Here is a 16089-nt window from a genome sequence, read left to right on the forward strand (position 1 = left end):
ATGAATCATGTCTCTAGATCTTAACTATAGTTTACAGGAAATATGGGGAATGGAGAAATACATTAATAACAGGAAGAAACAGCTAAATTTAGAATGTGATAAATTCTATAGACAAATCACTTGTTGTTACAGATTAAAGGAAATTTATAGAGTTATATTAATCAGATACAAATGTGTGGTTCTTAGTTTGGGTCCTGGTTCAGGAAAACCAACAGTAAAAATTTCATTTTTGAGATGATTGAAATTTGAACATAATGTACATATTAAATGATTTTGAGGAATTGCTAATTTTGTCAGATGTGATAAACGCATTGTAGTGTCAAATTAAAGTCTTTAAATGATAGTGATATTTTCGTTACTAATATGGGTGAAATGATACAATGTCTGGGATTTGCTCTAAAATACTCCAATCCCTGCCCCCCAGAAGAGAGAAAAATTGTAGGATGGGAAAAAGAAGATAGTGAGACATTTCTGAGTTACATGGGCATTTGTTCTACAGTTATCTCTTTACTTATGTGAATGTTCGAAAATTTTCAGACCGAAAGTTGAAAAAATTAAAACCTAAAAGTGTAACATCAAGGTTTCTAGCATAGGAAGAAAGCTGAGTCAATAACATAACACAGTGTCTATGTGATGAAAACAAACACCTGCTGGGGAAAAGTATGACTCTTCCTATTAAGATCAAAAAGAAATTTTTCTTCATTATGTTCTTGAGGACACCATGTAATATATTTTTAAAAGCATTTTAAATTAATCCCTTCTATAAATAGAATATTTTTTGTAGCATTCATCAAAATGGTTAGTGGAATACCATCCATGGTTAATTCCAGTGAAACCAGCTTTATGGCAAACCATTATGATACATTCCAGGAACCTTAACTTCAAGCTGTGTAGGGTTCCCCAGTATAATTCATGAGAAGTCTTATTCCTGTCTTTTAAAAGCTTAGAGAAACAGGGTACCTGGCTGTCTCAGTCAGTGGAGTGTATGGCTCTTGATCTCAGGGTCACGTGTTTGAGCCCCATGTTAGGGGTAGAATTTACTTAAAAAAAAAATTAAAAAAAAAAAAAAGCTTAGGAAAAAAAACTCAACCTTTCTATTCATTCATCTCTCCTCCCCTCCATTTCTGTTATAATTCCCGTCTCCAGTCCTCTTTCACAAATTAGTTAATACAGTATATACATTTCCTTACAGCTGTTCTAGTTGGCCAAGAAAATTTTACTGACTTTTTTTTTCTATGGTTTGTCTCAAAAACAAGTCTTTTTAAATGTAAAAAATGTATTAAAATAGGGATCCCTGGGTGGCGCAGCGCTTTGGCGCCTGCCTTTGGCCCAGGGCGCGATCCTGGAGACCTGGGATCGAATCGCACGTCGGGCTCCCGGTGCATGGAGCCTGCTTCTCCCTCTGCCTGTGTCTCTGCCTCTTTCTCTATCTCTCTGTGACTATCATAAATAAATAAAAATTAAAAAAATGTATTAAAATAGGCATTTAAAATATCATTGCCATTTACTCAGAGATTTTAGTATTAATTCCCTTCCTCCTGCCCAAAGAATCTGTGTTAGAGTAACTAGATGGATTATATAAAGTATCCTGCAGATAGTTCTCCATAAACATTGTTTTACCTGGAGCTTTTCCTGGGTATTGGGCAGCAGTGAATTTGAGATTTTATTTTTCTGGCAACTGCCTGAAATACAGATCTTCTGTGTTATTGATTAAATTTGAACCGTTATTCAGTGAAGCTATGTTAAAATTTACGTTCTTTTTTGAAAATTGAAATGACTAACAGGAATAGGACATTATCTCTAATTTGAGATTAGCCAAGGGAGTACCTATGGGTAAAGCCAAGACTCTAGAAAATAATTTTTTAAAAGATTTATTTATTTATTTATGATAGAGAGAGAGAGAGAGAGAGAGACAGACAGACAGGAGGGAGAAGCAGGCTCTATGCCGGGAGCCCGATGCAGGACTCGATCCCGGGATTCCAGGATTGCGCCCTGGGCCAAAGGCAGGCGCTAAACTGCTGAGCCACCCAGGGTCCCCTAGAAAATAATTTTAATTACTGGTTCGGTTTTCTATCGCTGTGTAACGAATTGTGACAGTAGTTTAAAACAACACAGATTTAGTATCTTATAATTTTCATGGATCAGGAGTCTGGACACAGTTTAAGCTGAGTCCTCTACTTAGGGTCTCACAAGGCTACAAATCCAAATGTTGGCCAGGGCTGAAATGTCATTGAGGCTCTGGATCTTCTTCCACGTTCACATGGTTATTGGCTGAATTAATTTCCTTCTAGTGGTTGAACTCAGGGCAGCTTGCTTTTTCAGGGCCACTAGAAAGTCTCTGACCTCTAGACTCCCTCTTAAAGGGCTCAGCTTTATTTTGTAAGTTCATTCAGGAAAATCTTCCCTTTGATTAATTGAATGCCAATTAGGGACCTTAATTACATCAGCAGACTCTTTTCACCTTTGCCATTTAAAATAATATAATCATGGGAGTGATACCCCATTTCCTTTGCCCTATTCCATTGGTTAGAAACAGGTTGCAAGTCCCACTCACACCCAAAGAGAGAGGATTATACAAGGGCATGGGGCCTTGGGGGTCTTTTTAGAATCTCCTGCTTACCAATATTACACTATTGCCTTTAATAAAACATTTTAAGTAGTTTATTTTGTTTTATTATACAAACAACATTAATGAAACTTAAAGAGAAAATAAATGTCACCCCATAATCCTGGTATCCAATGTATCAAAATGTTTTCCTTTGGCTGTGTGTGCGTGCATAATTTTTATTAAATATTGTAGAGCAGAGATACAGTTTTCCATTGCTTTTCACTTAGCAAGGGCATTTGTCTTGTAGTTTACATAATGTTTGTATGTATCATCTTTAAGGGATGCAAATGATTTAATCAGTTATGCCTATGTAACAGAGCCCACATAAAGCCCTTTAAACAATGGGGCTTGGAGAGCTTCACAGTTCGTGAACATATCCACTTGTTGGTAGGGTGGCATGGTCCAGCTCATTGGAGGCAGAAGTTCCTGTTTCTAGGACCCATATGGACTTTGCCTTGTCTCATCTGGGTGTTGTGTCCTTTGTAATAAACTGGTAACAGTAAATAAAGTGTTCTTTGGAATTTTTTTTCTCTTTTTTTTTCCTTTGGAATTTTATGAGCTGTTCTAGCAAATTATTGAAATTGAAAGGGAGTTGGGGTTGTGGCACCACCTTGTAGCCAAGTCAAACAGAAGTGTGTGTAACCTGGGGACCCAGTACTTGCGACTGGCATTTGAAGTGAAGGCAGTCTTGTGGGGTTGACCCAAAAGGCTGAGGAGTCTGATGCTGACTGAGTAGTTATTGTCAGAATTGAAATGAATTGTGGGATACCTGGTGGTGTCTGGAGAGTTAGAGAATTAGATGGTGTGAGGAAAAAACCTGATATATTTGGTGTCAGAAGTGTTATTTGAGTAAAAATACCTCAGTTGGTCAAAGAATAGGCAACTCAGCTTCCTAAGGTTTGGCCCTTGCCCATTTCCTGGGAGATAACCTCTAAGCCCTTGGAATATCCTGCCCAGTAAGAATGCCTTTGTTTACTTGAGGGCTTTTGGCCACCCTATGTTGTCTATACTGACAGTGTGGCTGACAATATGGTAGAGACTTTGTGTGGTGTGGTAGGAGCTTGACCTCTGGAAAAGTCAGAGGCTAAGGTCAGCTATGCAGATGGTCAGTCTTACCTACATGTGAGACCCCTGATAAAAATGCTCGACACCAGGCTTCAGTTGAGTTTCCCCGGTTGCCAGTATTCCATGAATGCTGTCACACATTCTTGCTGGGAGAAATAAGTGCTGTCTCTACAACTATACCAGGAGAGGACAACTGGAAGGTCCAAATCTTCTGGACCATGTCCTAGATCCCTCTTCCCTTTACGGGCTTAATTAATTAATTAATTAACTTACTTAAAAGATTTTATTTATTTGTTCATGGGAGACAGAGAGAGACAGAGAGAGAGAGAGGCACAGAGACACAGGCAGAGGGAAAAAGCAGGCTCCATGCAGGGAGCCGGACGTGGGACTCCATCCCGGGTCTCCAGGATCACGCCCCAGGCTGAAGGTGGTGCTAAACCTCTGGGCCACCTGGGTGGCCCCCTTTACTGGTTTTAATCTGTATCTTTTTGCTCTAATAAACTGTGACCTTGAATAAAATGGCTCTTTTGAGTTTCATGAGTTTCTAGTGAATCATTGAACCTAAGGGTGGCATTGGAGACCCCTGAACTGCAGAGGTTCATCCATATTATTGCAAAATACTCAGTTCTTTTTTATTGTTGAGTAGCATTCAAAGTTTGTTTATTCTCCAGTTGAGCTGGTTGTTTCCAGCTATTGACAATTATAAATAAAACTCTAAAAATATTTGAGTATCAGTTTTTGTGTGAACATAGATTTTTATTTCACTTGGGTAAATAAGATTTGAATTGCTGAGTTATATGAAAAATGTCTGTTTAACTGTGTTAGAAACTACTAAACTCTTACAAAGCGGCTATACCATTTTGCACTGCTCCCAGCTACCAACTGCTCCTCATACTCTTCAATACTTGGTATTGGCGGTTTTATTTTTTTTTTAATTTTAGGCATCCTGGTAGATGTGTAATAGTATCACACAAATAGTTGTGCTTTGCATTTCCCTAATAACTAATGATGTTAAGCGTCTTTTCATATGCTTATTTTGCCATTCATATATCTTACTTGATGAAGAGTTAGACATAAGTGAAATGTTGAACAGAAAAGCTAAGGTTTTTTTTCCCACTCTTTTTCCTGTCTACTTTCAGCTTTGATAATCTCTGTTGACCTATCTTCAAGTTCGTTGATTCTTTCTTAAGCTGTGTCAGGTCTGTTGCTGAATCTGTCAAAGCTTTTTAAAATTTTGTTATTGCATTTCAGATGGACTCTTAGCTTTTCCGTTCTACTGTGCAGTTTCTATGATATTTGCCATCTGATCATACCTATTGCTTGCCTGTTCCATTTGATCCTTAATTATTAATTATCATTTTAATTCATTGGCTGATAGTTCAACATTTCAGTTATGTCTAACCCTTCCTTTTTTTTTTTTCCTAAGTCTGCTTCTGTTGACGATTTTGTCTCCTGACTGATTTGTTTGCCCTTGAGATTTTATGTAACTTATAATTTTGGGAGGGTGGGGTATCTTACCAAATTACTTTATTTGAAAGAATGATGCAAGCAAAAGAATTTAAAGAGATTTTTTAAATACAATTATAGAAAAGGCAGTAGTAACCTCAACATGCATGCACTGCCTTGTAGACCAAGGAAATCACCCCATGACTAGGCTTACACTTTTTTAAAAAAAAGTAATATTTTATTTATTTATTCATGAGAGACAGAGACAGGCAGGGACACAGGCAGAGGGAGAAGTAGGCTCCCCACAGGGAGCCCCATGTGGGACTCTACACGGATTCCAGATTCTGGGATCACACCCTGAGCTGAAGGCAGATACCCAACTGCTGAGCCACCCAGGCATCCCAGACTTACTTTACACTGTTTGATTGAATGCTAGCCATAATTTGCAGGGTAGGAGAGATTGAAATAAATGGTATTTATGTTAAGAAATAGGTATGACTATGGTTCTACTAAGTTGTTTTTACACAGGATTGAATCAGTCTCACCTGGAGTTGATTGGATTTATGTAGAGTTTTTTTTTTTTCTTGCTTTGGTTACATTCAGAAAATTACCAATTTTAAATACTTTTATCATCACTATGTGCTAAAGGGTGGGGGTTGATTTGTGGAAAAGTTTTAACTGTTTTTATTCCACCTATATCCTTAAGCCTTACTGGTATATCTGTACTTTAGAGAGCATCTTTCTGTGCTTTTTTGTTATTTCTCTCTACTGGAAGCTGATTTGCCTTGTAGGGGTGGGCCTGGAGCATATCTTTTGTTCTAAACCAACCAGTTTTAGGCAGGCTCTGTTTCCCTCTCTTCCTCATAATCTTGCTTTTTCCTTCCCACTGATAGTAGACCTCAATTGTTTGGGGCTAGGGTATTTCCTGTCCTTCCATCAGGGGGAGGTATTATCTAATTTTGAAAGAACTTAAAAAATTTGAATTATAAAACTACTAGAAGAAAATACGGAAGAATACCTACATATTTTCTTTTAATTTTTTAAATTAATTTATTTATTTATGATAGTCACACAGAGAGAGAGAGAGGCAGAGACACAGGCAGAGGGAGAAGCAGGCTCCATGCACTGGGAGCCCGATGTGGGACTCGATCCCGGGTCTCCAGGATCACGCTCCGGGCCAAAGGCAGGCGCCAAACCGCTGCGCCACCCAGGGATCCCCCTACATATTTTCTAAGTATGGCTTAAGGTTGAAACATAAAGATACTAGCATATTTGACTGTATAATATTTTAAAACTTGTGACTATCAAAAGCAAATTGCCAGTGGGGAAATAAACATCCATGCAAATTTAGAGATAAAAGCAAATGAAACGATTAATTTTAAGATAATTTTTGCAATTAGAATACCTGAATAAAAGGACTTTTAGGCATTATAAACAAAGCATATAAAGGCATGTGAGGCAAAGGTTTCAGATATAAAGGTTATTTATAATGCAGAGATTCTCAAAAATTCCTCCATTTGTATAGTTACTTCTGATAGATTAATATGACAGCTTTATTTATTTATTTTAAGATTTTATTTATTTATTCATGAGAGACACACACAGAGAAGGAGAGAGGCAGAGACACAGGCAGAAGGAGAAGCAGGATCCATGCAGGGAGCCCGATATGGGACTCGATCCCGGGTCTCCAGGATCACACCCCGGGCTGCCGCACTAAACCGCTGAGCCACCCGGGCTGCCCAATATGACAGCTTTAAGAGCAGATTTGGAGAGCGGACAAAAGAAGCAATTCTATAGTGTTCTTTAAAAATTGTTGTTTAATTGGGAAGTCCTTTGGCCTGTACTATTTGTATGTACGTATTAATGATCGGTATATTTATCTTTTGTGAGACCTTTGAGATCAAACCTTTCTGGCTAAAAACACATTTGTTTTCCTAAAGCAAGATTACTTTCATCAATCCTTCAATGTTTTTTAGCTTTGAAACTACCATGTGACAGGAGAGGATATTTTTCTACTTGATGAATTATTCAGAAGTCTTAAATGCAAGCTTTTAGGAACTTTAAAGGTTATCAGCCTCTACATGTTATATATTATTTCTAGAGAAGCAAAGTGGTTTGCCCAAAGTTAGTGGTAGAAATAACCTAGACTTGTTTGACTCTTGCTCTTTGATGATATTATATTACACAGCTGCTAATTTCTAATTTGCCACATTTGGGGTGTACATCTTAAAACATCTATTTGTAAATGGCTATATGGAATGGGAATTGACCAGTTTTAACCTAAGTATTTGTGTATTTTGTGAAAAGTGAAGTTGGTTAGCCTTTTGAGTATTTCTCTTGGCCATTTAATTTTAGGTAATATAAAAATGTGCCCTGGAGTAGCAAAATGTTTAGGGGATGTTGATTTCAATTTTAAGTTTTTAGTTAAGATCTTTTGAGGTCTGGTTTTCCTATGTGTCAGTTGTGATTTTAAGGGAAAATTCTAAGGCCTCTCTTCTTGTAAGCTTATGTGAACACAGGCGTTGGAATTGGAACACTATTTTATATACCCTCTTTAATTGAATAAATAAATTATCTGTAGTAGTGAAGCATATGTGGAGCCAGAAGACAATGCTTTCCTTTATATGGAATAATTTATTTTCATTGCATATTTCTGTTTATAGTATGTTATATATCTTATTATATGTAAACATGTGACTTTTTCTAGAAAGTGCCAAAGAAAAGAATGACTAAAGATTCCCCATATTTTACTGCTGCTAAGTCTTGTTTTGTTTTGGTTTCTTTGAAACCAGAGCCCATTAATGTGAGAAATGTGCCTCAGAGCTGTGTGTTCTTGATCATAAAGTTCCTTCATTATGTAGAATCTAGCTGCACCTTTGGGGAAGAACATTGATGGAGTATAGATCGCATGCTGAGGTTTTGAGTCAGTATTACTTTTTTTTTTTTTTAAGATTTTATTTATTTATTCATGAGAGACACAAAGAGAGAGAGGTAGAGGGAGAAGCAGGCTCCTGCAAGAAGCCCAACTGGATCCTGGGACTCCAGGATCACGCCCTGGGCCAAAGGCAGATGCTTACGCTGAGCCACCAGGCATCCCAGTATTACTTTTTAGCTTAGATTTTACTTTGACTTTCCTCATTTATAGCTTTAAATGTTAGGATAGAAGGTCTTTCCTTAATTAATTTCACAGACATGAATAGAGGCATTCATTAGGACTTTTAAGCTCTGCTACAACTACCATGTGGCTAAGTGAAATTTTATGAGATCTATAGGAAGGTAATCCTTTAGGAACCTAACCCCTTCATATATTAAAGAGCTAATATAACAGTTGAGGATGAAAAACCCAGACTGCCATGTAGCATGTTTTAATAGTAGTTAAAGCATTTATGAGAGGGATGATGAAAAAAATAGTTTGGTGGGACACCCTAGAAAGACCTTACTGAATGCTTAATGGAAGCTATTTGTTTACTTGTTGCTTGTATTTCCTCATGCAGCAGATTAGGAAAATTCCGATGTTATGTGTATTCTTTCTAAATTTAAAATTTTTTATCATTAAAAATAAGATTTAAATTTTCTTTAAAAAAGATTTATTTATTTATTTATTTATTTATTTATTTATTTATTTATTTATTTATTAGAGAGATGGAGCTAGAGAGCATGAGCAGGAGAGGGAGAGGGGGAGGGAAAGAGAATCCCAAGCCGACTCTGTGCTGAGTGCAGGGCTTGATCCTGAGCTCAAATCAAGAGCCAGACCCTTAACCGACTGAGCCACCCAGGTGCCCCTGCAGTTTCATTTTTAATAGTAAATGTTGAAAAGAAGTGGTTGTTTCCTATACAGCCAGAATATAAATTGGAAACTGGGTAACAGATGTAGAGAGAATACAATTAAAAGGCCAGGTGGAGATTGCTTTTCTCTCCTTCCTGTCCTTCTAGCTTCCTTTCTTCATTTTCTATCTTGGCCATTCCACATGGCATCAAAATGATACTGAGGAAGTTATGTTTGTATGTTGGCTTCATCAAAGACATTATTTCAGATTGTACTCTTTAGAACACCAAGAATAGACTGGTGCTCTGGATATATACTCACGGGATCATTTTTGGGTTTGCATAAAATTGGTAGTTTGGTAACGAAATGAATGTTTTTCTTATGAATTGTAACTGTTTCTCCGTGTCTGTTCTTTAGAAATGATCCCCAGGAACAACTGTGCTTTCCTAGGAAGCCCAGGTTTTATGAAGGCTTGATGTTCTCCATAATGAAATGAAATAATGTGTGTAAGCAGTTATCTTAAAAACAATGAATAACTGTAGGAAAAACAAGAATTCGCATTTATGACTCTAGATTTAGAGATTTGAAATTCCTCTTAATTTGGTTTGATTTAGAAAAAGGTACATTTTGTTATATTCATTAATTGATTTGGTGCCATTGGAGTATCCACTCTGCACAAAGTTTAGTTGATACTGGGAGTATAGTTGTGAAAAAGATACATTGTTCTTGCTTTTAATAGAGCTTATAATGTACCAAGGGAGACAAATATAATCAATGAAACAATAAATGGTATAAGTACGGGTATGGTAAGTACTAACACAAATAGGGAATGTTCTGAAACTCCATAGTGTGGGATTCAGCCTAGTCTGAATGAGAGAGGGCTTTCTCTAGGAAGTGACATTTGGGTTACACTGTCATTATCATACATGTGATCAAGGAATTTGGTTTAAATAAGAGTTTAGGGAAATACTTAAATGGAAGTTATTCAAGCTTTAGTGATAAACACAGTAACATAAACTTATTTCCATTCTATTCTTGGTCTTGCACTTGCATAATTCATTTGAAACTTTTTGCTTCCTTTATATTATTTTTTTATTCCTGTTTTTTTATTTTTAAAATTTTATTTGTTTTTAATGCTTAGAAGAAGTTCTTTACTAAACAGTTTACCCTGGCTGCCTTCATTGTAATATTGGCTTTAACAGCCCTAGATGTGCCTGTATATGAAGTTTAAGACCTCATAACCTAATCCAGTCATTACATTTGACAGCTAATAAAAGCTTCCAAATTATAATAGATTTAAAAATTATATGTTAAAATGCACTAAACTTATCCTTTATGCCATTCCATTGATGGCATAAAGGATAAGTTAAATATAACAAACAAATTGAAGCATTTCTATTGTCTGTCTTTCCACATGTATTGTGAGTTTCTCAAAGACAGAGGCCCTGTCTCTAGAACCTGGCAGAATGTGAGACACATAATAAGTGCTAAATAATCAGGTATGAATAGCCTGTGTTAATATGGAGATGGAAACCTGGTGAGTGACTTTTATGTTTAAGTGACAATTTAGCATAATGCAGGCTGCTTTGGAATCATAAGGCCTAATTTTTTTTTTTTTTATTTTAGATTTTATTTACTTATTCATGAGAGACACACAGAGAAAGAGAGGCAGAGACACAGGCAGAGGGAGAAGCAGGCTCCCTGTAGGGAGCCTGATATGGGACTCCATCCTGGATCTCCAGGATCATACCCTGGGCCGCAGGCAGCACCAAACTGCTGAGCCACCCGGGCTGCCCCATAAGGCCTAAATTTGAATCCCAGTTCCTTAATGTGTATGCTTAGATGAGTAACTAAAGTTCTTTAAACCTCATTTCCTTCATCTTTAAAATAAAGTAAGATTACAAGTATAAAGTACTCAGCATAGTGCCTGACGCATACTAAGTGTCCCATAAATGGCGGCTAGTATTATTATAAGATATGTGCACTAAACTTTTATCTGTTTTTGTGTGTGTGTGTGTGTGTGTTCACAATAGATGCTTATAGTGACACAAATTACTAGTATTTAAGAGAGCAGATAACTGGCCCTTTCTATAACTACACCAAATCAAAAAGTGAAAAATTTATAGTTGGTAGGCTGCTTGCTTATTGAATGTAAACTTTATGCACTACTAATTATTGAAATTAAGTAGGTAATTAAGGCCTTTATCATTGCAATGAATATATTTCCTTCCTTTTTAGGTTACGTTTTAAAAGAAGACAAATTGTTTATGTGAATAAATTTTTGTGGATTTTTAAAGAACAAAATAATCTCAAATGTGTCTTTTATATGAAGATATTTGATGTATGAAGTTTGCTTGAATTGGGGGTATGTGTGTTTAATATACATATTAACGGTAGGGATGGAGAAAGTATAAGATCTAGTCTATTTTTAATTTTTCAGTTTCTGTAAGTAAATTTAGTCATTTTAAATACTTTTGTGTCACTCTCCTAAATAGTGAAAAATTCTATAATTAAAAAAAAATTGACTAATGCCTTTTCTGAGGATTTTTACAAAAGTAAAGGATGTGAAGGAACTAATTTAACAAATATTCTAAGGTTTAAAATCTGACTTTAAAATTTATTTTATTCCATGTTACTTACAGTTAGGATTTGCTGGCAAAACAATATAAACAGTATAAAGCAAAAAATGCCAGCAAGAAAACAAAGCCTTAAAGGCTTTTTTATTCTACATTTTTAAAAGTGTACTTCAGGTTTCTCCAAAAGCAAAATATCCACAAATTCGTGATTTTTTTTTTGTTGTCACTGTCCAGAGTCAGGGGATTCGTAAAATATTTTTTGGAATGCAGTGCTAAGAATATAAGACATTTGATTGAAAAGGTTATGAAGATATATGGACTTCTGCACTTTAAGTATTTTGATTGATTTGGTGGATTTACATGCTTTTCAGGAGCATTTCCAAGGATAGCACTCAACATGTAACGAGGGCTCTTAGGAGTACATTTAGAAATTTACCTAGAAAAATTGAAATCAGGTGGCAATTTTATGTAAGTCAACCTGACAATCAATACTGCAAATATATAATTTGATGAGTGGGATTTATATACTGAGTGTTATTTTCATCTCTTAAGTGACTATATTTTCTCACTTGTTCCTAGAATATCACTGAGATTAGGAAGCTGGCAATTTCTGTAACAATTGTGTTGTGCTCAAGATGACAAAGCAAATCATTGGTAATTTGGTATCAGTGTAGATCTTATTCTTTTCTCCTTCCATATGTTACGTTATTTTCACCAGATTATTTTACTGGCTCCTTAATTCAAGTTGAGATTTTAGAAATCTTATTATATTAGTCTGTAGTTCTCAAGATGATTAAATATGCACTAAAAGAGTGGACCTGGAAATAAACTGCATAGTGAAATTAAATTTTTCTCTTAACTTGCCAGCATGCATTTCTGGACATGGTTTTCCTTTATCTATTACAATTTCCTATTTGGTCTTTAGATTAGCGAAATTAGATCATGATGATTAGAATGTCTTCCTTGTAATTTTCTTTTATAACCTAGTATCAGTGGCCATGTTTTTTTCTACTTAAAACAACTTGGCTTGGGTGTTCTAAGAAAGATAAAAGCCTTAAGTTTATTTTAAACATTCAGATCACTAGTGTAAACTCCTTTAACAAGGCAATTAAGGAGGGGGGTACCTGGGTGGCTCAGTAGTTAAGCGTCCCACTCTTGATTTTGGCTCAGGTCTTGAACTCCAGGTTGTGAGATGAGCCTGTGGTTTGGCTCCACCCTGTGTGCATGGAGCCTGTTTTAAGATTCTTTCTCTCCCTCTGCCTCCCCACCTGCCTATCTCTCTCTCTCTGAAAATAATTTTTGAAAAGGTAAATTTTTTTTGGAGTAGAAGTTTAGAGAAATTTCTAGAAAACCAAATTTTTTTTTTTTTAGAAACCAAAACTTAGAATAAATTTTTATTGGTCTATAAGAATTTTTGGAGTGGATTATGATCATTAGTGGCCCTGAAAAAAACAAAACAAAACCACACACGACTGGGATTTTTAAAACTACCTTTTAAAAACACTTAATGGATGTCTGAAGTTGAACTGCTTACTGTCATGTATAAGATAGGAAGAATTCGAGGATTGGGATCAAATAAGAGGTAATTATTCTAAATTTGAGATCTGTATGTGTAGGGACTACAAAGTCCTGTTGTGATTGGATGGGAAGTAAACATAATTTATTTTCCTATATTGTGATTGGCTAAAAACCTTTCTTTCCACGATGTTCTCTAACAACCGAATCTGGAGCCTTTCCCTGTTTTTATAGGACTAGGGAGTTTGAGGTATGTGCTGGTACTGAAAGTACTCGAATTGGCACAGAGAATGTAAATTTTAGGGACATTGACAGAAGCCCTCGACCGGGCGTTGGACGTTCTTACAACAAAGCAATAGCGAGGTATAATCTCTCAAGAGTTCAGAGGTGTAATTAGCATCGTTGCAAACAGGAAAGATGAAAGGATGACAGTGTTTTCTTCATTTTCATCCAGAGTGGTGGACTGTTCTGCAGTGGCTGTTTTCAGTGGAAAGTGTTGCTCTGCTTTGTTTTCAGTGGAAAGTGTTGCTCCGTTTTGCTGCTGGGACTACAGGACTGTTGTTTCAGGCGAAATTTGGGCAAATTCAGGCGGCTGGCACCCTGTGTTCTGAAAAACATCGCTCCGGAGATGTGGGGTGTAACCTGGAGTTTATTTTGTGACCCAGGGTGGAACCAGCACGCTGCCCCCGCCGCCCCCGCCCCGCCCCCGCCCCCACCCTTGAGGGGGCGGCCAGAGGTGACCCTCAAACGCTCTTCCTGGTGTTCCCGGGGGAGAGCGTTCCTTTCTCCCCCCGCCCCTGACTGCTTAGCCTGGCGGGCCCTGCAGCCCCCGGGGCAGCGGCGCCGGGCACTACTTTCCGTCTGCGGTGGTTCCTCCGACCCTCTCCCGCGGCTCCCTGCCCCCGCCCGCGCCGGCGGAAGGAGACGCGGCGCTCGCAGCCGGCGAGGGATGGGGAGGCGGAGTAGTCCTGTCCACGGCGGGGTGGCGGCAGCGGCGGGGGCGGCCGCGGGGCCTCCGACGGCACCGGGCTGTGGGGCGCCTGTCAGTGTGCGGGCGTGTGCGTGTGCGTGTGCGTGTGCGTGGCTGCAGCCCGGGGCTGCTGGTCTGTGGGCCCGGGGTGCCGAGGACCGTGAGGCGCCGAGGTCGCGGTGCCCTTCTGGGCTGCGGTGCGGTGCGCCCCGGGTGCGCGCTCGCTTGCCCGCGGGGCTGCCGCCGGCCCTGCCGGCTCCCCTCAGCATGCGCGGCCGGTAGGAGCGGGGTTTCACGGGGCCCGCCGTGGCCGTGGAGGAGGCGGCCGCCGCCTCAGCAGCGATGGCTACGGCGGTGGAGACTCGTCTGGAGCTGGTGGGGAAGCGGTTCCTGTGCGTGGCGGCCGGCGAGGAGGCTCGGCCGGAGCGCCGGGACAGTGGACGGCGCTGGCGGGGCTGGCGAGCGGGGGTCATCCGAGCCGTGTCCCACCGGGACAGCCGCAACCCAGACCTGGCGGTAAGAGCGAGCGCCCCTCACCTCCTCAGCCCCTCGCCTCCCAGCCGTCGCCGGCCCTGCCCCCCGGGCAGCGGCACCCGGCGCGGGGGCGCCTCGGGCACCTGGCGCGGACCCGCCGGCTGCCGGTCACGCCCCTCCTCGGAGCGGGCGCCGCGTGCCCCTCCTCCGCTCCCCGCTGCCGGGGTCTCGGGTCTCGCGTGTGCACGGCGCCGGGGCGGGACTCCCCGGGCCCCTCTCGGGCCGGCCGCCGCCTCGGGGGGTCGGGCCCCGCCGCGGCGGTGGAGACCTTTAGGAGAGGCGGGGCTGCGGGCCGGAGCCGCTGGGCCAGGTGGGGGGGCGGGCGACACCGACCGCTCGGCCGCTCGAGGCTCGAGGCAGGAGGGGGCCATCTTCACCAGCATCCTCCCTGGCAAAGTCTCCCTCGACAGGGGCTGGAGACTTCAAACTTCGGCAGTACGGTCGCTGCTGGAGGGGAGGGAGCAAAGGAGGGAGATGCAGCTGCTGTTTCAGGCAGCCGGATTCGTGCACATTGTCGAGGCAAAGACTGTGAGTGGCGGCATCTTGATGCAACCTCTTTCTACAGTCGCTTGGATTTCTAACTGGAAACGATGAAAACGAAAATTTTGATTTGGAGGGTCAGAAATTAACCCACCCCTCCCTCCCACCCTCCCTCCGTCTCTTCCTTCTTTATTTCCATTTTTTTCCCTTGCGATTGTGTTTTTTTTAGAAAGTAAATAGTGTTTTAAAAACCATCCTGGATCCTGTACAATTTTAAATGAAGCAAGAAATACTATAAAATGTTCTGCCCTAAGGAACATTAAGGGTCTTTTTTTTTTTTTTTTTTTTGCTTTTCTTTTCCTTTCATATGATACTGCCAATATTTTCTTTCAGTAATGTAGGACTGTGCACCATTTAGAGACGGGATATGTTCGGTCAGTGTTCCAAGCACATTTTTTTTTTACTTGGGAACAGGTTGGAAGGGGTGCAGTAGAAGCTAAGGCATTGGCTAGCCTTCCCAAGGTTGATTTGCGAGTACATAATCCACGAAATTTATTATTAGTACCCTGGGGTATTTAATTTTTTACTGAAAACTTCAAACACGATAATTTTTTTCCCTTTTATTTATCTGCAAGTTTACATTTCTAAATTCACTTTACTATCTGTGCATGTACATAACTTTTAATATCTTGCTTGGTTTTGGACTGTTTTTGTAAAAACCCATGTTTCATGACTGTAGTCAATGATACGGCTTCATGGGGCATGTATTAATGTTGACTTGATATTGCAAAATAGGTTTGTTTTGCTAATAGGTATTTCTAGTAGGAAATAAGCCAGAGTAAAGGTAATTTTGAAGATTTTGATTGGTTATTCTCAGTGGAAAGAAGAAAAAGCAAGTCTTTTAAAAATTTCTCATCTTAATGATTCTACAGATTGTGTCATTTCAGAAACTCTTTTTGTATAAAAGACATGTGCTGAATTTCTTTAACTTTCTCTTACTGTGATACCATATTGTCTTGGCTTTTATGTGGAAGCTAGTTGGATTATGGTTTAGCATTTTTAAATTATTTCCAAGCAAACCTGGATTTTATTTTAGTAAATGCATGAAAATTAGAAAATACAGTTTTAA

At 39.5% G+C, this 16089-nt stretch overlaps 1 protein-coding gene across 2 annotated transcripts in view; it reads left to right on the forward strand.

Annotated features, from left to right (window-relative positions):
• JMJD1C (jumonji domain containing 1C) overlaps positions 1 to 16089 on the forward strand; it is a 325530-nt gene that overhangs the window by 53388 nt on the left and 256053 nt on the right. The window contains exon 1 of one of the 2 annotated variants that reach the window (XM_041746940.1): positions 14220 to 14462. The exons of the other annotated variant lie outside the window; for it this stretch is intronic. Coding sequence (XP_041602874.1) covers positions 14289 to 14462 — 174 coding nt within the window. The 5' untranslated portion in view covers positions 14220 to 14288. Of the gene's footprint in view, positions 1 to 14219; positions 14463 to 16089 lie in introns of those variants that run through there. 2 annotated transcript variants of the gene reach the window in all.

This window comes from Vulpes lagopus, chromosome 3 (assembly GCF_018345385.1).
Source record: "Vulpes lagopus strain Blue_001 chromosome 3, ASM1834538v1, whole genome shotgun sequence".
Classification (NCBI taxonomy): Eukaryota; Metazoa; Chordata; class Mammalia; order Carnivora; family Canidae; genus Vulpes; species Vulpes lagopus.